Genomic DNA, 22,177 nt, shown 5'->3' with positions numbered 1-22,177 from the left:
AACTTCCACTTTGCTTATTGCCTTGTCTAAATACTGACAGAGTTTGTGGATTCAAAAGGCTTCCACAGACTAGGCAGCTCAAGTCAAGAGCCTCGGGTGATCCTGATGTCATACATAAGAGCATTTAATTGTTAAATTAACAGCAGAAGTCACTATGCACTAACTTCTCATGCAGGACATCTGTCCTCAAAGTATTGGATTATGAGAGTTAACTGTGATACTTGTTCTCAAAGATTTATTTTAGTGTATTAAGTGGAGGATATTCTTATGTCTCATAAGTTTTAGTTATGCCTAAGTGTCCAACTCCATTTCTTGTTTTCTTAGGTGCTTCCTTAATTAATGGTAAAACTTGTTCTCAAGGAATTATTTTCTTTTAATGTATTAAATGGAGGATATTCTTATGTTTCTTAAGTTATAGCTCTAAGTGCTTGCAAAAAGATGTATCATTCTTAGGTGCTTCTTTAAAGTTATTAAGTTTCTAAAAAAATGAAATTAATTTTGAGATGCAATGACTTTGAACAGCCCTTCTCTGGAATGTTGAGTAACAGTTTGTGTGTGTGTGTGTGCAAATTGTTGAACTCTTTACTTAATATAGAGTTGGTCTTCTGTATATAAATTTAATTGAAAATAGATCTTAGTGGCGAATGGGACTGGGAATGGGAGAGGGAGGAAGAGGGGGGTGGGAGTGTGGGTGGGAGAGCAGGTATGGTGGACAGAATCATTGTATTCCTAAAGCTGTACTTATGAAATGCATGAATTTATATTCCTTAAATAAAATGCTTCTTTGGGAAAAAAGAAAAATAAAGAGAAAATATACAGGGGGTAATTATAATGCTCAACATAAGATTTGCAAAGCATGTTTCCACATTTCATGTCAGAGTTACCACAACTATAAAGTGAGAAGAGGGACATTCTCCAAAGTTTAGAAGGGAACATAGTAGGGATGCAACTTACCAGGAACTCCAGGAGAATCAAAGGGACTTTATTCCTTTGAGGACTGTGGCCCACCAATGGCAGCAGGGGTCATAGGAGAGTGCAGGACCCCCGAGAGGGGGCATACCACCCAACAGATGTGGCACTGCCCAGATCATGGAGAGTAGACACTCAACTCCCAGCTACCTGGACCTCTGACCTCTGCGTACAAGTGAGATCTTTCTCAGCCCTCCCCCAAGGGCAGGAGCCAGCCCAGCATAGTGCCAGTTCTCAGTGCCCCATCTGATCTGATTTACCCTTGTGGGAGGTAAGTTTTATCTCCATTTCACAGATGACAAGGCTGTCCCTTGCAGTAATGCATCTGCAGTGACTGACAGGTTGATTCCTCAAGTAGCACAGTCTTGTGTTGTGACAAGAAGTTTAAGTGTCTCCAACTGTCTTCATAAGCTCATTGAATAGTTTGGTTGCCTAGTATGTATTGCTTTCCTATTTTGTTTATCTTCTATTATTCTCTAATGATGGAAGTAACCCGTGATTGTAGGGGAAGAAGCACAAATGAGAAACAAAAGAATGATCTCTTACAGCCCCACCATGCAGAGAAAACCATTTGTCTTGGGTCTACCCAGTAGCATAGTTTTCCCTGTGCATGGATGTACTATCTATTTTTTTTTTCAAAAATGGGCTGATACTGTATTTGTGGTTCTGAAAACTGTTTTTTATTCTAATTTTACAATGTGCCATGAACATCTCCTCCATGCGCATGGGTGGGAATCCTCTACCAAAAGACAGGGCACTGTAGGTGGGTCAAAAGGCTGCTGGTAACGAGAGTGACACCTAAAGGAAAGTTATCAGCGTTTAAGGTTGAAGCACACAGCCCCGGCAAACGCCTGCCAGGGCAAGCACGGGCCGGCAGTATTCTCGTCAAAGAAATCAGAATCGAAGGCCAAAGCCATTAAACATATGGAACATCTTCTAAGTCCTTCTGGCCCCTCCCGCCGCCCCGGACCCCCCTGACACCCCGCTGGCCCCTCGGGGCGAACGGATCCTGAGCCTCTCTCTGCATCCAGTGGAAACCGCCCGTCTTCTGCTTCTTCCTCAGCTCCTCCTGAGCCCTGGCCGCGTCGGCGCACTCCCGCAGCGTCTCCTCGCTGCCCATGTGCCGGTCCTGGAAGTCCTCGTGCGAGTCCCTGGGGGAGTCGTCCGTGCCCCGGTCCGTTTTCCTTTTGGCTTTCCGGGGCACATAGTCTTCGGCCGGGCGCTTCTCGGCGGTGCGGGGCTCGCTCTCCAGCGGCGGCGCTGGGGCTGCGGGCGGGCCCTCGGCGGGGGGCTTGGCCGCCTCGGCCGCTGGCCCCTCCGCGCCCGGCCCGCCCTCCTCCGCCAGCTGGCCTTGGCCTTCGCCCTTCTCCAAGTTCAGCTTTTCCTCGTCTGCATTTCCTTCGTCTTCCGTACTTCCTTCATCTTCAGGATTTTCCTCATTCTCTAGGTTTCCTTTGTTTTCTGGCTTTCCTTCCTTTTCTTTGTAGAACTTTTCCATGTTGAAACTTTCCCTCCTTTGCCTGTGCCAGGAGACAAAGACAGGACGCTAAGGGAGTTGATGGATGGAGCACAGGTCCTGTTAATACTTACTCTTGCAGACTTACGGTTCCTCCAATCCTATCCTATCTTCCAGTCCTGCTCCACACCCCGCCCCCCCCCCCATGTCCACATAAGCCAACCCTGCAGAAACTTCCACAGGTACTTGTCCTACATTTAAGGGGGAAGGGATGCGCTGAGAAATGTAAGGAGCCCATTGGTCCCTCAACTTGGCTCTGGCCTGGCTATGGTCACACCAAGTTTAACTGAGTATTCCTTGCAGGAATCCTGGGTGATTTTCTTTTTCCTCTTGCCTGCAGTTGTAAAACTTACAAAACTGGAGACATAACAGAACCATGGCAGGTTCTCAGATTTCAGGGCTACTCTCATATCACAGATGCCACACCTCCCTTCTCTCTCTCACTTCTGGATTCTACCCTCTCTTCTCTCCAGCCAAAAGACATCGGATTCCCTCGGGGTCCTGACAGTGATCATTTATCCTGAAATGACAAGAGGGAGGATTGGAGGAGAGGTTGCCCGTACTAACCTCCCCCCAACTTCTGCTCCAGCTTAAATCACTCTTTTTCCCCAGGGGCCCTGGTGACCTTCTCCCACAGACCTGCACTTACACGGCAAGTGTTTCCTATCCTTGTCTGGGGGTGGTGTCCACAACCACAGACCTGAAGACCTGCAGAGGGATGGCGACAGATGGTGAATGAGGGATGGAGAAAGTAACTGGCCACTGGGACACTGGCTCTTTTCAGATCCCATTTATCAAAACTTTTGCTACTCCTTCCACCCTGTGGCCCTTTCCTCTGCTTTCTCTGATTGCCCTGGTATAGCTTTTCTATCACTGGTCAGTGGGAAAGAAAGATTATCTCCACGGTGTTCCTGTGTCTGAATCCTCCTCCCAAATTTCCATCCCGTCTTTTCTTGCACTAGAATGAGTGAGGTTCGAGACAGTGATGTTCAGAAGGGAGATGCTGTGGCACTCAGATCTCTGCATTTCAAATCCCCCACCCAAGGGCAACCAGATGGTACAAAGTGCACCACTGCTCTGAAAATGGTGATGACAGAGGCAGCGGGAAGGACAGAAATGCCCAGAACACTCCTGCCACCCCTTCAGTTCCCACATTCACAGAAAAGCCACATTTTCCTGTAACGCAGGATAGACGTTATTTACATATTCTAGGCATTTTGTTCATGCTATAATCTCTCAGCTTTCCCTAGGACAGAAGCAGTTCCTCCTCTCTGTCCCCTTTTTCTATAGCACCTGCTCACCACCCCCCACTCCCCCGAAGCCCACCATTTCCGGCTCCAAAATGGATGGAGAGGAGAAAAGAGATACAGAGAACTCAGGCCTGAACCCGTTGTGGGGTCCGCCCTCCATATCCTGGGGTCCTGGACTATGCCCCACCTCCCAGTGCCCTGAAGGGAATCAGACTGTATCCTCTCTGTCCCCTGCCCCCTCCCTCCTCCTCCATCAGATGTCGCGGGATCGCTGGCTTCGTAGGAGATGCCACTGGTACCCATTCTAAAAACCCCTAATCCCTCTCGAGTCCCCCCCCCCCCCCACACACACACCAAGCCTGCACCAAACGAATAGGCTTCGGAAAAGGAGTGGAGAGCATCCAGTCGTGCACTTGCTCTGATCTTTGCCCTCTGTCACTCGGACCCCATGGGTCAACGGGCCGTGATTTGTAGCCACCCGGGGAGAGAGATGACTCCTTACATTTCTTTCTGCCAGAATCCCACACTTCTCCAGGGAAATAAGACACTGGTACTCACACCTCTCCCCCAACACTCACACAATTTTCTGCGCCAAAATGAATGAGGCTGAAGGGGGAGGGGATAGGGAGATCCGGAAAGCAGACTGATCCTCCGTCGCCGCTGTCAGTTACCATCCCCACCTCAGGGGGGCCCGGGCTGGTACCGACCTGCAAGAGCAACTGCCCCCTCTGTCCCTCAGTCTGAAGTCTGCCTTCCTCTACGGAAACAGGGAGCTGCTACCTGGAGCAGAGGGACTTCTGCACACGTCGGCTCCTGATCACGTGGTTGAAACGTCACCAGTGGGCTCGGGTCCCTAGTTCCCCTCCCCGCGGCAGAAAGTGCGTCAGGAGCCAGTCCTCCCCCACCCCGCACCCCCGCACCCCTGCACCCTCGCCCTGACAGTCTCCCGCGTAGAGCCCTGCGGTTCATTTTGGCCTTTGCTAATGGCAGAGGTTGAATGTGGCCCCTTCCCCGCCCCCCCCCCGGGGGGTATGTATTTATTCTGTGATGATCAGGGAGGGGCTGCATCTTCTGGGACTACCAGCCATTGAGAAGAGCTCTCAGGAATATTTTCCCTTCTTTTCTCCCAACGTCCTATTTCTGTCTACTTTTCCACTCAGCCACTGGTGTTCACTCGTGAGACCTTCACACTGTGAATACAGGGTGGATTGTCAAGTAGGAAAGTAAGTAGTTGAAACAGAGGTTTTCTTTTTTTTTCAGTTTTATTTAATTGACTCCCTTCAGCATGGAATATTCATATATTACCACAAAATTAAATAAGCCTTTTTCATTTAGAAGAAAGTCTGTAAGATAGAAAAGATATGTGACAAGATTTGAAAATTTTTTACTCAGACCAAATTAAGTTCAAAATATTAACTTTCCCCATATAGAAATTGGATGTACTTGGCTGCATGCAAAAACATGTTTTTAAACTTTTCATAAATATCTAGTTCTGTCATGTTTATTTTATCTTTAAAAACAGTGTTAGTGTTCTCAAACAATTGCTGAGTGATCAGTAGACTTGCTGGAATCTGACGGTTGACACAGGTCAGTTTGGAATATTTGCACGCTTAGCTCTGGGCAGAGAGAAGAGCTGTTACACAGGTGACTGAAGGTGTGAGGGATGCAGAGGTGGCCCCATCCCAAGTATCCTATCAAGAGGTGGGAGAAACATGCTGTCCACCTCCTCCACCAATATACCAGAGCCTCTCAGCCCCTGCATTCAGGCACCTCACTCTGTTGATCACTCTAAAACCTACATGCACAGATGACCATGGGCTTGACCTGAGTAAATGCCTTAGGCTCCTTTCCTGCTCCCTCCCCCACATTTCCAAAGTGGTAAGTCCCCCAACAGAAAGGGGAATAGTATTCCTTTCACTGGAAGTCAGAACAATCCCTCTAGAGCTCTGAGCTGAGGATTTCCGTGAAGTTTGGAAATGGTTGCTATGGGGAGAGCCCCTAGACCAGGCTGGTCTCTTCCATTATTCATGGTGTCCAAGTAGAATCTTCCATGGCCCCTGTCTGCTATCTCCCATCTCACTCAGGAGGTGTGGCCTACTAGGTCTCTCAACTCTGCTACCTTCATCTTTTAGGCACCTAGGAGGAGCCTGGCTATGCACAAGATGCCCCCTCCACCGAATTTTGGCCCACGCCTGAAGAATGCTGATGTGCTGACCATAGTGATTGGCCTAGACTAGGTGTTCTCAACTGACAAAAATCTGTGGGACCCCCTGCAATGGTCTGCCAGGTTGCATATGTTTAGAAAGTAGTGTAGTATATACACTTTTGTGAGAAGAAGATCTGTACCCTAGGAAGCTGCTAAATGCTGTTATACAAGTAGGCTGACATAATGAGCAGCAGGCATTTTGAGGCAGAAATACACAGAAAGGAGAAGCAGCAGCTACTTGGAAATAAAATGGCAAGTGGAAGAGCCAAGCAGTCACTGAGCCTTATTAAAGGAGCTTACCTACTCCTTGGGTTCAGGCATTACTACACTATGAATTCACTAGAATCATGTTCAAAATCGTGTTCATGCTTCTGTGTGTGGTGGGGAGGTGGATAGAATATATAAATTGTACTTGATGTGTGTATTTGCTGAGAATAGGGTCTACTGCTCTCATTAGATGTTCAAAGGAATATGTAATATAAGAAGGTGAAGGCCAGTGGCCCAGAAAACAAACTTTTGAGCACATATGTTTTTTAAAAGATTTATTTATTTATTTGAAAGTCAGAGTTGCACAGAGAGAGCAGAGAGAGAGAAAGAAAAAGAGAGGTCTTCCATCCACTGGTTCACTCCCCAATTGGCCACACAGCCGGAGCTGTGCTGATCCGAAGACAGGAACCAGGAGCTTTTTCCGGGTCTCCCATGCGGGTGCAGGGGCTGAAGGACTTGGGCCATCTTCTACTGCTTTCCCAAGCCATAGCAGAGAACTGGATAGGAAGTGGAGCAGCCGGGTCTTGAACCGGCGCCCATATGGGATACGGGCACTGCAGGCGGTGGCTTAACCTACTACACCACAGTGCTGGCCCCCGAACACATATATTTTTCAAACAGAGCTATCATGATTCTCTCTTTTAAGGATAAATTCACAGAACATAAAACAAACAATTTTAAAATGTGCAATTCAGTGCCATATAGTACATTCAAGGTGATCAACTGCCATTCTACTTCCAAAAGAGTTTCATCAACCCAAAAGAAAACTCTGTACCCACAATTCCACCTACTCCTCAGTTCCTACCAGTGATTAATCTCTCTGTCTTATATTTACCTTGATATTTATATTATGCTTGACACTTCATATAAATAGAATTATAGAATGTGAGATACATTGTGTCTGGCTTCTTTCATTTAGCATATTTTCAAGGTTCATCTACATTGTAGCATACACAATATTTAGTTTCCTTTTATGAATGAATAATATTTGATTGTATTGGGGCCAGCATTGTGGTGTAGTGGGTAAAGCCACCACTTGTGACATCAGAATTCCATATGGGCACTGATTTGAGTCCCAGCTGCTCCACTTCTGATCCAGTTCCCTGCTAATGTGCCTGGGAAAGCAGCAGAGGATGGCCCAGGACTTTGGGCCCCTGCACTCATGTGAGAAACTCAGAAAAAGCTCCTAGCTCCTGGCTCCTGGCTTAGGACCGGCCCAGCCCTGGCTGTTGTGGCCATTGAGGGAGTGAACCAGCAGATGTAAGATCTCTCTCAATCTCTGTCTCTCCCTCTCTCTTTGCAACTCTGCCTTTCAAATAAATAAACAAATCTTTTTAAAAATGTAATTGTATGCACATACCCCATTTTGTTGATCAATTCATTAGTGGATATTTGGGTTGTTTCTTCCTTTTGACTATTGTGAATATTGATGCAATAAACATCCCTGTATAAGTTTTTGTATGGATATATGTGTTTATTTCTATTGGGTAATTACCTAAAAGTAGAATTACTGGATCATATGATAATTCTATGCTTAAACTTTTAAGAAATCACTAAATTGTATTCCATGGCAGCTGCGACATTTTGCATTCCTACCAGCAAGCTAGAAGAGTTTCAATTTCACCATACCATATTACAAAAATAATTAACTTCCATTTTCTTTATTTACCATTCTACTGAGTGAGAAGTAGTTTTTATTTGGATTTTCCTAATGAGTAATTATGTTGAGCATCTTTTCATGTACTTCTTGGATATTTGTATATCTTCTTTGGAGAACTATCCAAGTTCTCTGCCCATTTTTAAAACATGGTTGTCTTTTTGTTGTTTCATTATAAAAATTCTTTATATATTCTGAACATTAACCCCTTATCAGATACATGATCTGCAAATATTTCCTTCTATTCTGTAGGCTATCTTTTCACTTTCTTGATAATGTCCTTTGACAAAAGAAAGTTTTCATTTTGATGAATTTCAATTTATATATTTTTTTATCTTGTTGCACGTAATTTTTGTGTCATATCTGAAAATCCACCACTAAATCCAATGTCACAAAGATTTAAACCCTTTACCCTCTTCTTCTAAGACTTTTATAGTTTTAGCTTTTACATTTAGGTCTTTGATCCATTTTGAGTTAATTTTTTTTGTGTATGGATGTGATCCAAGGGCACTTTATAAGATTTTAAGTTTCTTGGGCTTGATTCCACCCTATACAGCTGTTCTTTGTAGCAGTACTCTTCTATCTCTGTCCTCCACCTTCTCTCCCACCTAAGCACAAACCAAAACTCTATGGAAGATATTATGGACATGGGCATGAGCCCTCTGAGGTCTCAGAACTATCTTTTCAGTCGTGAACCAAAGGCTGACGAAGATTATCACTTTAAAGTGGACAATGACAAAAAGAAATGAGCACTAGTTGTCCTTAAGAATAGTCAGTGCAAAGGATGAAATACACATTGTTGAAGCAGAGGCAATGAATTATGAAGGCAGTTCAGTTAAAGTAATACTGGCAACTTTGAAAATGCCTGTACAGCCAATGGTTTCCCTTGGGGACTTTAACATAATGCCACCTGTGTTTTTAAGGTTCAGGGTCTGAACATATTGATGGACAGCACTTAGTAGCTGTGGAGGAAGATGCAGAGTCAGAAGATTAAGAAGAGGAGGACATAAAACTGTGAAGTATATCTGGAAAGCAATTTGCCCCTGGAAGTGGTAGCAAGGTACCATTAAAAAAAGTAAAAATTGCTGCTGATAAGATGATGATGAAGAAAATGATAATAATGGTGGTGCAGAAACTGAAGAAAATGCTCCAGTGAAGAAACCTCTATGAGATGTCCCAGCAAAAAAAAAAAATGCATAAAAAATCAGACCAGAATGGGACAGACTCGAAATCATCAACATGGAGATCAAAAGGTCAATAATCCTACAAAAAAAAAAGAAGAAAGAAAAAAAAAAAAACTCCTAAAACACTAAAAGGACCTAGTTCTGTAGAAGACATTAAAGCAAAACTTCAAGCAAGTATAGGAAAAGGTGGTTTTCTTCCCAAAGCAGAAACCAAGTTCATCAATCATGTGAAGAATTGCTTCCAGATGACTGACAAGAAGGCTAGTCAAGATCTTTGGCACTGAAGGAAGTCTCTTTAAGAAAATAGTTTGGACTATTTGTTAACATTTTCCATATTTGTTTCATTTCTATAACAATTTGTATCTACATTCCTTTTTAGAATTCAGAGTAAGAACTTTTCCTATCATGTTTGATAAATGTTGCCCAGTTTCCATTGCCAAGAATGTGTTGTCCAAAATGCCTGATTAGTTTTAAATATGGATTCCACCTTTTGCTTGGTTTTAAATATCTATGGAATGAAATGATAGGTCACATTAGTAGCGGTGCTCAGAAGTGGTGGCAAGACAAAAATATACATGTTAAGTAAACTCCGTATTTTAATAAAAATGATTTTAAGATTCTTTTTTAAAAAAGATTTATTTATTTATTTATTTGAAAGTCATTGTTACACAGAGAGAGAAAGAGAGGGAGGGGGGGGAGAGAGAGAGAGAGAGAGAGAGAGAGAGAGAGAGAGGTCTTCCATCCACTGGTTCACTCCCCAATTGTCTGCAACAGTTGGAGCTGCGCTGATCCGAAGCCAAGAGCCAGGATCTTCTTCCGGGTCCCCCACACAGGTGCAAGGCCCAAGGACTTGGGCCATCTTCTGCTGCTTCCCCAGGCCATAGCAGAGAGCTGGGTCAGAAGTGGAGCAGCCAGGACTAAAACCAGCGCCCATATGGGATGCTGGCACTGGAGGCCAGTGATTTTCACTCTAATGGTGAATATCATGGATGGAGCTTAAAGGGGGCAGTTTTTAACATCAGAAATTGATGGGCTTAAATAAAAGTTAAAAAAAGAAAAAAGAAAAAAAAAGAAATTGATGGGCAACATATAGCAATGATAGGTGATTTGGAGACATAGGTGGCCTGAGAGGTAGTTGCACAGGTCTCTACAATGAAGGGGTCACTGAAGACACCAACAGGAGTGTCTATTGACTTTAATTTGGACAGATTTTAGAGCCTTTTGTTGTTAAGATGCTTTGTAAGTAACAGCATCAGTGAGATTAAGTCAAATTTGTGAACGAGGACTATGTTGCTTTCAGAACACCAGAAGACTAAAGGAGGATTTGTATGTCCTTAATGAGTGTGTTAAATGAATCTCCTTGGAGGAAGATGTTTTAATAAAATGGCATACCTATCCTCTTGGAACATGGTGCATGCCGTTTAGGATATTTTCTGTAGACTGTGTGCTGGGGCTGGCACTGTAGTGTAGTGCGTAAAGCAACCACCTGCAGTGCTGGCATCCCATGTGGGTGCTGTTTCAAGTCCCAGTGGCTCCACTATATTAATTTTTTTCTTTGTTTTTTTTTAAAGATTTTATTTATTTATTTGAGAGGTAGAGTTACAGACAGTGAGAGGGAGAGACAGAGAGAAAGGTCTTCCTTCCGTTGGTTCACTCCCCAGATGGCCTCAATGGCCAGAGCTACGCTGACCTGAAGCCAGGAGCCAGGAGCTTCTTCCTGGTCTCCCATGTGGGTACAGGGGCCCAAGGACTTGGACCATCCTCCACTGCCTTCCCAGGCCACAGCAGAGAGCTGGATTGGAAGAGGGGCAGGTGGAACTAGAACTGGTGCCCACATTGGATGCCGCTGGCAGAGGATTAACCCATTGCGCCACAGCACAGGCCCCCGGCTCCACTTCCAATCCAGCTCTCTGCTATGGCCTGGGAAAACAGTGGAAGATGGCCCAAGTCTTTGGGCCTCTGCACCCTCTTGGGAGACCTGGAGGAGGCTCCTGGCTCTTGGCTTCAGATTGGCACAGCCCTGGCCATTGTGGCCAATTGGAGAGTGAACCAGTGGATGGAAGACCTGTCTCTCTCTCTCTCTCTCTCTCTCTCTCTCTCTCTCTCTCTCTCCATCTCCATTTCCTTCTCTCTGTTTGTAACTCTGACTTTCAAATAAATAATAACAAAATTTTTAAAAAAGACTGTGTGCTATGACAAAGCTATTGACGTACTTCATGGGAAGTCCAGTGAAGGTGTATAAGGATTCCACCTCCTTGCCTAAATTTATTCCTCAGAAAAAATTTTAAAAAGCAGGTAATTTACTTCTAAAACTACTTATTTCTCTTTATTTGAAAGGCAGAGAGACAAAGAGACAGAGACCGAGACAGAGAGCATGCCTTCCATCTGCTAATTCACTTCCCAAAGGTCTGTCACAACCATGGCTGGTCCAGGCTGAAACCAGAAGACTGGAAACTCAGTCCAGATGTACCACATGGATGTCAGGGACCCAAGTACTTGAACCATCACCTATTTCCTCCCAGGCAGTATGGAGCTGGAATTGGAACCAGAGACAGGACTCAAATCCAGGCATTCTGATATGGGATGCATCTTCAGCTGCTGGATCAGAAGTGGAGCAGCTGGGAATCCAAAGGGCACCCATATGGAATACCAATTTTGCAGGCAGTGGCTTAATCTGCTATGCCACAGAGCTGACCCCCATTATTTCTTCAAGTATTATTTTTGCCCTTTCTCTTCTCTCCTTCTAGAATTCATATTATGCATACGTTGGTATACTTGATGAAACCTTAGAAATCCATTTGTTTCCTCTCATGTTTTTTATCTGCTGCTCAGAATGGATTGTGTCAACTGCCCTGTCTTCAAATTTACTGATTCTTCCTTATTCCTTATCAAATTTGTGTTTGAAATGCTTCAGTGAAATTTTCCTTTCGGGGCCAGAGCTGTGGCACAGCGGGTAAAGCCATCACCTGCAGTGCCAGCATCCCATATGGGTGCTGGTTCGAGTATCAGCTGCTCCACTTCCAATCCAGCTCTCTGCTATGGCCTGAGAAATCAGGGCTTTGGGCCCTTGCACCCGCATGGGAGACCTGGAAGAAGCTCCTGGCTCCTGGCTTCAGGTTGACGCAGTTCCGGCTGTTGAGGCCAATTGGGGAGTGAACCAGCAGATGGAAGACTCTCTCTCTCTCTCTCTCTCTCTCTCTCTCTCTCTCTGCCTCTCCTTTTCTCTCTAACTCTTTTAAATAACTGAATAAAACTTTAAAAAACAGAAGAAATTTTCCTTTCAGTTTATTTTTATTTTTAAGTAATAGATTTCTATTTATTTGTTTTAAAAATTATTTTGTATTTATGAGAGAGAACATTCCCATATACTGGTTCACACCCCTAAATGGCTGCAACAGCTAGGGTTGGACTATGGTTGAACCCAGGGGTCAGGAACTCAGTCTATGAATGGTAAGAACGCGGTTACTTTAACCATCACCATTGCCTCCCAGAATCTGCATTGATGGGAAGCTGGAGTTAAGACCCAGAGCCAGAAATTGAAACTAGGCACTCTAATATAGGATGAAGGCATTTTAACTGCTAGACCAAACACCCATTCCCGATTCCTATTTTTACAATTTATATTTTTATTGCTATTTCCTATCTTTATTGCTATTTTCTATTTGGTGGTATTTTGTCTTCCTTGTTTCTTTCAGTTCATGTTTTAGCCCTTTGAGCATATTTGAAACAATTGATTTGGTTTTTAAACTAGTAAGGGCAACATCTGAGCTTATCCAGGAACAATTTGTGTTCATTTTTATTTTACCCATGAATAAGCTATAATTTCTTGTTTCTTTATATTCCTTAATTTTTTTGTCAAAGTAGACATTTTAAATAGTATAAATACAGTAACGCTGGACATGAGATTAATCCTGCTCTTGTTGTTTTCTGTGGATTATAGCTTGTTGTTTGTTCAATGACTTATATAAACTATTTCTTAAAGACTACACACTTTGTTATATGGTCTCTGAGATCTCCTTCCTTTTAGCTTGTGATCAGATAGTGGCTTGACAGAGCTTTCCTTAAATGCAAAAAGAGAGAGACATAGGAAAGGAATTGTCTCTCAATCTGTATCTCTCAGATTGGCTGTGTTAGGCACAAGATTTAATCAGTCTGTTTACAACTCTGCCTTAAACTTCACTTTCCTGCTCATCCTGAGCATTAAGATAAGCCAGAGGTGAAAGTTTAGGGTTTTCTCAAATTTATTGTGAACATGAATCCTGCCCTGGATATGTATGTGACTTTCTAAATTCCCTCTTATACACAGAATATGTTCAAGGCCCATATTCACCAAAAGAAATTACTCATTAGCTTTTCAAAACAAACCTTACTTCAGTCCTTCAAGTAACCCCCCAAATAGGTCAAAACATTCGAATAAAGTCTCTCTGTCCCTTGTGGGTGCAAGTACCTACACTAGGACCCAGGCACCTATATTCAAGACTCACTGTGCCAAATGGGGTAATTTAAGACTATGTTAAAATGGCACAAAGCTCTCCTATCATGGTCAAATTGCCATTTTCTTTATTCCATATTGACTTTTTCCACAGTAAATCTTTGACTACTTCTATGTTTCTAACAAAGTTCATTCTCATAATTATTCCTTGTCCTTAGAGCTCCATACTCTGCCATTTACACTGACTTCATTCTATTTATTTTCTTTTTATGTTGAAAGTAATGCACAGTAGTTTTGAAGTATGACTATACAGTACACAAATGTGTTTATCAATTAACTTAGCAAAATATATGCTGGTAATCTAATAAGAACTCCTGTACTGCACAAGGGAAATCCAGACATAGACATATTTCATCTTCCATCTGCTGGCTCACTCCCTCAAATGGCCACAATGGTCATGGCTGGGCCAGGCTGAAGCCAGAAACCAGGAGCTTCACTGAGGTCTCCCATACGGGTGGCAGGGGCCCAAGTACTTGGGCCATCATCTGCTGCCTTCCCAGGCTGTTAACAAGGAGCTGGACTGGAAGTGTAACAGCCAGGGCACAAAGAAACACCCATATGATATGCCAGCATGGCAGGCAGCAGCTTAACCTGCTACACCACAACACTGGTCCTAGCATATTTCATTATTAAAACATATCAGAAGTGAGTGTTTTGAACAACCACATCCTGTATCAGAGTGCCTGGGTTTAAATTCCAGCTTGGCTCTCCATTCCAGCTTGCTGCTAATGTGCAATGTGGGAGGCAGCAGGTGATGGCCCAAGTAGTTGAGTCTCTGCCACCCGTGTGGAAGACCTATATTGAGTTCCCAGCTTCAGGCTTTAGCCTGGCCCAGCTCTAGCTGCAGGCATTTGGAAAGAGAACTTGCAGATAGAAGTCTTTCTCTCTCTCTCTCTCCCTCCCTTCCTTCCTCCCTCCCTCCCTCCCACTCTGCCTTTCAAACAAATAAATATTTAAAAAATAACGTCTATATTTCAAACCTCCTTTTTAAACATCCCTTTTCTCTGAAAACCAGCACATAATCCCTAATCTATTGACTGCTCTTTACCAGAATTCTGAGGCTTCTGTGGGAAGAATTTGTCTTATCACTTTCACTTTTCTCATTCTCTAAATGAGAAAAGGCTCACCATATAACACATAGAAATGATATATCCACAGATGCATCCAGATCCTAGACATGGCTCCTTCTCTCAAAGGAACAACTGCCCTACTCCTTTGTTGCCTTTTGTTTACTTTCTGCTAGTGGTTGTTGCTTGCTTTGTTTACATGGAGCTTAACCACTCACAGGCTACGCCCTCAGATGATTCTTTAGATCTACACACTTTATTAAAAGCCAAGGGAAACTGATTGGCAAAGAACTCTCTCTAAAGATTAGAATTCTAAATCCATCCTCCTCTGAGAGTGTGACAGGCAACCTAGATCTGCCTAGACACAGAAGAGATACACAGTGTTGCTAGATACACAGTGTTGTTAGGCATGTGTATGTCTTTCCCTCTATCACAGACATACCACCAGTTCACATGTGAGCTTTATTTTTTCTTCACGAAGGAATTCCTAAACAGCCGTAGGCTGAAAACACTTTTTTTTTCCACTGAAACTGGTATCAACATTGGCAATCTGTAGTGGAAGTTCTGGTAGGACACAAACCTCTCTGTTCATCTGCTTTCCGTCCCTTTAAACTCAATCCTGGGGCAGGCATTCTGCCCAGGGGTTAAGACACTACTTGGGATACCCACATCCCACATTGGAATACCTGGGTTCAAGTCCCAGTTCTGTTTCTGATCTAGATTCCTGCTAATATGCACTCTGGGAGGCAGCACATAATGGATCAAGTAGCTAAGTTCTTGCCATCTATCTGAGACCCAGATGGAGTTCCGAACTCTCAACTTCAGCCTGGCTCAGCATTTGGGGAGAGAGCTAGCAAAGGGAAGTACACTCTCTTTCTCTGCCTTTCAAAAGAATAAAAATAAATACAATTTAAAAAATCAACTATAGATTTCTTTCTATTAACTTCTGTCTTTCATGAGTGTGTCTTGTTCCTCATGTGCCTGCGAGGGGAGACAGGTCTTTGGTTTCACAAGTGCTATTGTGATGTTATAGTTTATGGCAGGATGTGGTGAGTCTTTTCTGTTAGACCCAGATAATAATATTTAGTCTTTGTAGGCAAGCCATGCTGTCCCTTCCACAACTACTCAACTCTGCTTCTGTCATACAAAAACAACCATAGGAAATATGAATCAGCATGCTTGTGTGTAAGACTATGGATACCAAATTTTAATTTTATATATCACTTTCATTGACTAGTATGTCTAATTTTTTTAACCACAAGGAAATGTAGAACTCAAGGACCAGTGTTGTGCCACAGCAGGTTAAGCCACTGCCTGTGATGCCGGCATCTGCTTTGGCCACTGGTTTGAGTCACATTTGCTCCACTTCTCACCCAGAACTCACTGCAATTGCGCCTGGAAGTCAGTGGAAGATGGCCCAAGGGCATGGGGCCCTGCACTCATCTGGGAGACCTGGTTGGAGTTCCAGGTTCCTGGCTTCAGCCTGGGCCAGCCCAAGTAGTTGTGGCCATTTGGTGAGTGAAGCAGCAGATGGAATCACTCTATGTATCTTCATCTTTTATGTAATGCTTTAAAATAAATAAATACTAAAATATTTTTAGATGTAAAAATCATTCTTATAGGACAAAAATAGGCCATGGGCCAGATTTTACCTATGAACTGTTTGCCAATTCCTGTTCTATGGATGAAGCTATTCATACATAAAAAGTATTTCAGCTGATAAACATACTCTAGGGGTGGGAGACAATTTGTTTTCTGAGTTCTATTGAGACACTTAACCCCAATAGTACTCCTATGGGCTTCTGATAAAAATCCTCATGCTTGGATACCCACTGATCCACTGGCATGATCTCCTTGTGTCCAACTCAATCTAGGATAACAAATTCTATACATTTGTAGGTTTCAGGTGGATGTGGACTGGTATGAGTGATAAAAAATGAACTGTGTTCTTGCACATCTTATGAAGTCTGCTGAATCAGGGAAAGTTTCCTGGGGGAGAACTACCCCTAAGGAAGAACTAGACTAGGTCATTCCAGAAAACTAAACAAGAAGAGGGGACTTATCCATGTTTTTCTAGAGCAAGTGAAGGCTCAATCCATCAATCCATTTAGAGTTCCAGAGAGATCAGCAGGACTTTCTCACCTTGAGGATTCCTGAATATTTGTAGTGGCAGGGACTAGTATAGGAAGCAAGATGTGAAAAATAGAGCAATACCCAAGGAAGAGGTTGGGAATCAGTATAGCAGCAGAGGAATCAAGTACCTACCACTTAACTCACTGGACTTGTGATTATAAGGAAGCACTTGCTTTATAACCATTCCCTAGTAACTGAAGGGAATATATAGAAAGTTAGATCATGTACATATCAGTTGGAGTGAGAACTTAAAGAAAGCTCAAGAACTTACTTCATCTAGTCCACACAGCAGTCCTAGGGAGGTATTTATCTTCATGTTAAAAACCTTTGTCTCAGCTAGCCCCGTGGCTCACTAGGCTAATCCTCCGCCTGTGGTGCCGGCACTCCAGGTTCTAGTCCCGGTTGGGGACCAGTTCTATCCCAGTTGCTCCTCTTCCAGTCCAGCTCTCTGCTGTGGCCCGGGAAGGCAGTGGAGGATGGCTCAAGTGCTTGGGCCCTGCACCCGCATGAGAGACCAAGAGGAAGCACCTGGCTCCTGGCTTCGGATTGGCTCAGCGTGCCAGCCGTGGTGGCCATTTGGGGGGTGAACCAACGGAAGGCAGACCTTTCTCTCTGTCTCTCTCTCTCTCACTGTCTAACTCTGCTTGTCAAAAAAAAAAAAAAACCTTTGTCTCTTATCATTATATTATACAAGTATTTCTAAATAAGAGATCCTAGAGGCAAGCTAAAATGGAGATTCTCTCACAAGTGTTTAGTGAGTTCTCACATTGCTTTTTGTAAATTGTTAAACACTTTTCTATAGGTTGAATTTTTAATTTTTTTAAGATTTTATTTCAAAGATAGAGTTAGAGAGAGGGAGAGAGATTTAGAGAATCTTCCATCCACTCATCCACTCCCCAAATGGCCATAGTGGCCTGGCCCAGCCAGGCCAAAGCCAGGAGCTAGGAGTTTTATTTGGATCTCCCACATGGGTTCAGGGGCCCAAACACTTGCACCTTCCCCTGCTTTTCTCTTAGGTACATTAGCAGGGCACAAACCAATGCTCATATGGGATGCCAGCATTGCAGGTGGCAGCTTATCCTGCTCTCCCACAATGCCAGCCACTCATATTGTTTTTATAATGTGGTCAAGCTCTTTTATTAATTTGTTCAAGTTTGAAAATCATAAAATAATCAGTAACAAAAATCCCTCATAGTTCTACCATGAAGAAATAGACTATGCACATGAATATTTATGTTCATATATAACTGAAGTTAAAAGAACACAGATTGCTTTTTAATTTACTTTATTAACTGCACAATATGTAATGAGCATGTTCCCATGCAATAGGTAAAACTCCCCTGCTGACAAAAACTTACAAACTGGGTCAAAGACATAATATTCAATTAGAAGTTGGTAATAGAAGACCCACAAGAAATATGTAACGTCAAAAGGTTTACACCAATACATAAGGCTGACAAAAATGTCTAAGTTTAGAAAGCAGGGAGCCACCTCAGGATTCAGGGCATAAGGCAGAACTCATCATGGTGGTCATGGTGAGGGGGGTCAGTACTGACAGCCCGCAAACTGTGACTCAACTGCTTTTCCTGCAGCTTCTGCATCAGCTGTCTCAACTCCTCCCCAAACCTTTCCATATTTTCTTCTCCCACTCTTGCTTGCGGCCCTCCAAGCCTATGTATCATGCCCCATCTGTAATGCACAATGGGCTGCCTAGTGCGGAACCGCCTACGGTTTCCTCTAGGCACCAAGTATTCTCCAGCTTCCAAAGGGAGGGCCATGGGCTCCCTTTTATTTTCTTGTTCCTTTTCATCTTTTGCTTCGTTTTCCTGGTTGGCAGTTTCCGCGCTGAGGTTTTTCACTGCTTGTTCCTCTTTGGACTCCATTTCTCCTAGGAGACAAAAGACAGAGAGAGCCTGAATCCCTGGTGGACGGATCAGCACCGAGGACAGAGGCCCTACTATGCACCTTTCCAGATGCCCAGGCCGCTGGCAAACGTCACTCTCCGACCCTGAGAGGCCCCCTGCGTCCTCCAGGGGCCCCACTCCGAGCCCCTCCCTCCCCCGAAGACCACCATTTTCCCTGCAGGTCCATCTCCAGGCCTCAGTAGGCACAAAAATGGAGAATGGCGGGGAGGACCGCGGAGGACCGGGGCGGGCAGAATGAGGAGGGGGAGGCACGGCCCGAGGAGGGGTCTGGGGTCCCAGATGGGGTTTCCGCACGCTCCTCCCCGCCGCCCCCACCCCAGTCTGTCTCACAGACCTGGGCCTATCCTTGCGGTCTCCTCCTCCTCCCGATTCTCGCCGCCGGCGCCCCGCGGCGACACTCAGCGCCTCAGACCTGCAGACCTGCAGACGGCGGGGTCGGGGAGAGCGGGCGGCTGCAGCCCAGGGTTCCGCGCTGCCTCGACGCCCCCACCGGTCCCGCCCCGCCGCCCCGCCGCCCCGCCGTCCTGCATCGACCCCTTCCCGCTGCCCTCCCCTGCACCCGGGTCCTGGCCCTCAGCCGCCGCATCCCCCGCCGACCACCAGGAGCTAGGGGGCGGGCCGGGGGTGCGGAGAAGCTGGCGCCGCGCAGCGGAGCAGGTATCCCGGGGGGGCCGTAGCCGGGGGGGGGGGCAGGGGCAGGTCAGCCATCGCCCCCGGGGCGCCCACCTGCGGGCCCCTCAGTTGCCACCCGCAGGTGCTCTCTGTTGCTCCGCTTCGGGGCGCCCATGCCCGAGGTAGGCGGTGGCACCAGGCAGCTCTCCCTCACCAACCCTAGGGACCCCGCTCGGGCCCCTCACCTGCCGCCCTGCAGCCTCCTGCTCTCCCCGGCTGCCCCTGGACCGCAAGCCCTGAGGGCCCCCGGGAACAGGTAGCGCCGAGAAATAGGAGAACCACTGTCGCTTCTGACGCTGCTCTTAGACGAATGACTCAGCTTTGGTCAGTGACGTCGGGCTTGCTGTCACAGCCAACGGCCGCGCCCCTATCTCTATCCTCCTCCCTGACGCCCGGAGTGGGCCGGGCTTGTCGGCCGGCCCGCCTTCCGCCCACCCACCCTCATCTCAAGTGTCTTTTAACGTCACCAGCCCGTGCCCTGTCACTTTCCCTTCATTGTGTCTTCTTGTGCCTTTCTCTGCTGGCCAGGGAAGGGCAGTATCTTCTCAGGGGCTGTTGGCCATTCCCACTTCCTGGAGGACTTCCTCTCCCTCGCTTCTGTTCCCAGGATACACTTCCTCCTGCTTGCTGCGCTCTGCTGCCGATGCTCTCCGTTTTCCTTCTAGCAAAATGCGATAGACGGGGTGCACCAAGAAAAGGGCCCGAGAGTGGATTTTTCTAATTCTTAATACTTTTCTGTATTGTTCCTATGTAATAAAAGTAGAAAAGTCAGCACACTTTCTTTAAAAGCTAAAAAAAAAAGCTATTTTTTATTTGAAAACCAGGATTAAGTTGGGTAAAAAAATCCCAACCACCTGTCTCTTCTGTTAAGTCATTATATAAATATAGACTGTACAGGCAGTTGCATTTTTAGAACTTGGAAAAGGACAGGGCAGCTGATGGCTCCTCTCGTGAGGGCCTCCCAGGCACATGCGGCTCTTCCATGATGTGAGCCAATGAATGTGTAGTCCAAGAATCTTGCTGAATTTTCAGAACTGAAACCAGCAAAACTCCAGTCATTTCTGGTTCAAACAGAAATGTTTGTATTTGCAGATCAAATTATCATATATTTAGAAAATATTAAGAAGTCTACTATAAATCTACTGTAAGACTAAGCATTGAATATAGGAAGGTTGCAGTTACATGATAAATACACAAAATTCAATTTTATTCCTATATGTTAGTAATGTACAATTAGAAATTGAAATGTAAAAATATACCACTTGGGTAGCTTCCAAGATACATTTAGGAAAAACATTCTAATATATAGTGAACTGATACATTGAAAACCACAAAACACTGGTGAAGGAAACTGAAGACTGAAATAAATCTGAAGGCATATCATGATCAACATCAGGAGATTCAATAGTGTTAAGATATCAATTCTCTCCAAATTGCTCTATAAAATCAATACAGTCAAAATCAAAATCCTACAAGGCATTTTTCTGTAAATTCACAAATTTACCCCCAAGTTTATGTGAAAATGCAGACCTATAATACATAAAATAGTTTTGAAAAAAAGCACAAATCTGGAGGCTTGCATCATATGATTTCAAGATTTAAGATGTAGTAATAAGCATGGTGTACTAGTAGAGTAAGTACAAGCAAATCATTACAACAGAGTCCAGAAACAGTTCCACGCATATATTAATAATTACTTTGTGGCAAAGATGTTAAGGAAATTCAGTGTGGAAAGTATTCTCCTTTAGACAAATGGTGTTTAAACAACTGGAAATCCTTACAGAAAAAAAACCTTTGCCTTTTACTTTATACCACATGAAAATTAATTCAAAATGGATCATATATTTAAATGAAAACACCCAAATTATAAAACTTAAAGAATAAGACATGTACAAAATTTACAATCAGAGGGAAGATAAAGATTCCATAGAATGCAAAAGAATAGCAATTGGACTTATCAAAATTAAAAACATCTTGGGGCTGGCCAGCATCCCATGTGGGAGTGGGTTCAGGTCCCGGCTGCTCCACTTCCAATCCAGCTCCCTGCTGGTGCACTTGGGAAAGCAGCAAAAGATGGCCCAAGTCCTTGGGACCTTGCACCTATGTCGGGGACCAGGAAGAGGCTCCTGGCTCCTGACTTCGGATGGGCCCAGCTCAAGCAGTTGTGGCCATTTGGGGAGTGAACCAGTGGATGGAAGATCTCTCTCTCTGTCTCTCCCTCTCTTTGTAACTCTGCCTCTCAAATAAAGAAATAAATCTTTTTTTAAAAAAAAAAATCTCATACTATTTGTGGGTATATAATTTGATACCTTGTTTCTAGAGGGCAATGTGATAGTAAAAGTTAAAATTCTAAGAAAATTCACAGTACTTGAATTAGCTATTTAACTTTTTGCATTCTATTCTACAGAAAAAAATGCAAATATGTAGAAAGATTTATGCATAAAGATAATTATGGTAGTAAGACAAAAATAAGTGAAATAATTGAGAAAGCAAAACTCAAATACACATTATGCAGATTAAATGAATTATTGCATATTCATATAATTGATTTGTATAAAACAATAAAAACATACTACAAAGGAGTATTTTATGATAAAGCAAACGTTTTGTGATTTATACTTTTAAAAATGGAAAATGTATGAGAAATAACATGACATGCTCTGGGATAGGTATTGTGGAACAATGGTTAAGCCACCACTTGGGTCTCCCACATCACAAATTGGAATGCCTGCTTTAAGATCTGACTTCTTTGCTTCTAATCCAGCTTCCTGCTAATGTACACCCTGGGATGTATCCTGATGGCCCACGTGCTTGGGTCCTTGCTACCCACATGGAAGAC

The 22,177-nt window shown here is 44.2% G+C and overlaps 2 protein-coding genes and 1 pseudogene across 9 annotated transcripts; 1 reads left to right on the top strand and 2 right to left on the bottom strand.

The window, feature by feature from the left end:
• Positions 1 to 670: 670 nt before the first annotated feature.
• On the bottom strand, positions 671 to 4,636 carry TCEAL5 (transcription elongation factor A like 5). 5 transcript variants are annotated; one of them, XM_008273068.4, is made up of 3 exons: positions 4,443 to 4,545; positions 3,135 to 3,193; positions 672 to 2,489 (listed from the first exon to the last, which is right to left on the bottom strand). In XM_008273068.4, exon 3 carries the CDS (start codon positions 2,465 to 2,467, stop codon positions 1,886 to 1,888), a length of 582 nt encoding a protein of 193 aa, XP_008271290.1. In that variant the 5' UTR covers positions 2,468 to 2,489; positions 3,135 to 3,193; positions 4,443 to 4,545; the 3' UTR covers positions 672 to 1,885. The 5 variants fall into 5 exon arrangements, with proteins under 5 accessions (XP_051683392.1, XP_002720377.1, XP_008271290.1 ...); XM_008273071.4 differs by lacking the exon at positions 4,443 to 4,545 and adding an exon at positions 4,314 to 4,425; XM_051827432.2 differs by lacking the exon at positions 3,135 to 3,193 and having other exon boundaries at positions 671 to 2,489; positions 4,516 to 4,636.
• Positions 4,637 to 8,494: 3,858 nt separating this feature from the next.
• Positions 8,495 to 9,348, top strand: LOC100356328 (nucleophosmin-like; annotated as a pseudogene).
• An 8,661-nt stretch (positions 9,349 to 18,009) lies between these two features.
• On the bottom strand, positions 18,010 to 19,902 carry LOC100338527 (protein BEX1). Of its 4 annotated transcripts, none has more exons than XM_008273061.4 (3): positions 19,524 to 19,902; positions 19,001 to 19,086; positions 18,010 to 18,629 (listed from the first exon to the last, which is right to left on the bottom strand). In XM_008273061.4, exon 3 carries the CDS (start codon positions 18,622 to 18,624, stop codon positions 18,241 to 18,243), a length of 384 nt encoding a protein of 127 aa, XP_008271283.2. In that variant the 5' UTR covers positions 18,625 to 18,629; positions 19,001 to 19,086; positions 19,524 to 19,902; the 3' UTR covers positions 18,010 to 18,240. The 4 variants fall into 4 exon arrangements, with proteins under 4 accessions (XP_008271283.2, XP_069922539.1, XP_017205132.2 ...); XM_070066438.1 differs by having other exon boundaries at positions 19,001 to 19,118; positions 19,524 to 19,658; XM_017349643.3 differs by having other exon boundaries at positions 19,393 to 19,624.
• Positions 19,903 to 22,177: the final 2,275 nt, after the last annotated feature.

The sequence above is a fragment of the Oryctolagus cuniculus genome, chromosome X, assembly GCF_964237555.1.
Source record: "Oryctolagus cuniculus chromosome X, mOryCun1.1, whole genome shotgun sequence".
In the NCBI taxonomy this organism is placed as follows: domain Eukaryota; kingdom Metazoa; phylum Chordata; class Mammalia; order Lagomorpha; family Leporidae; genus Oryctolagus; species Oryctolagus cuniculus.
This window is presented reverse-complemented; position numbering and strand designations above follow the sequence as displayed.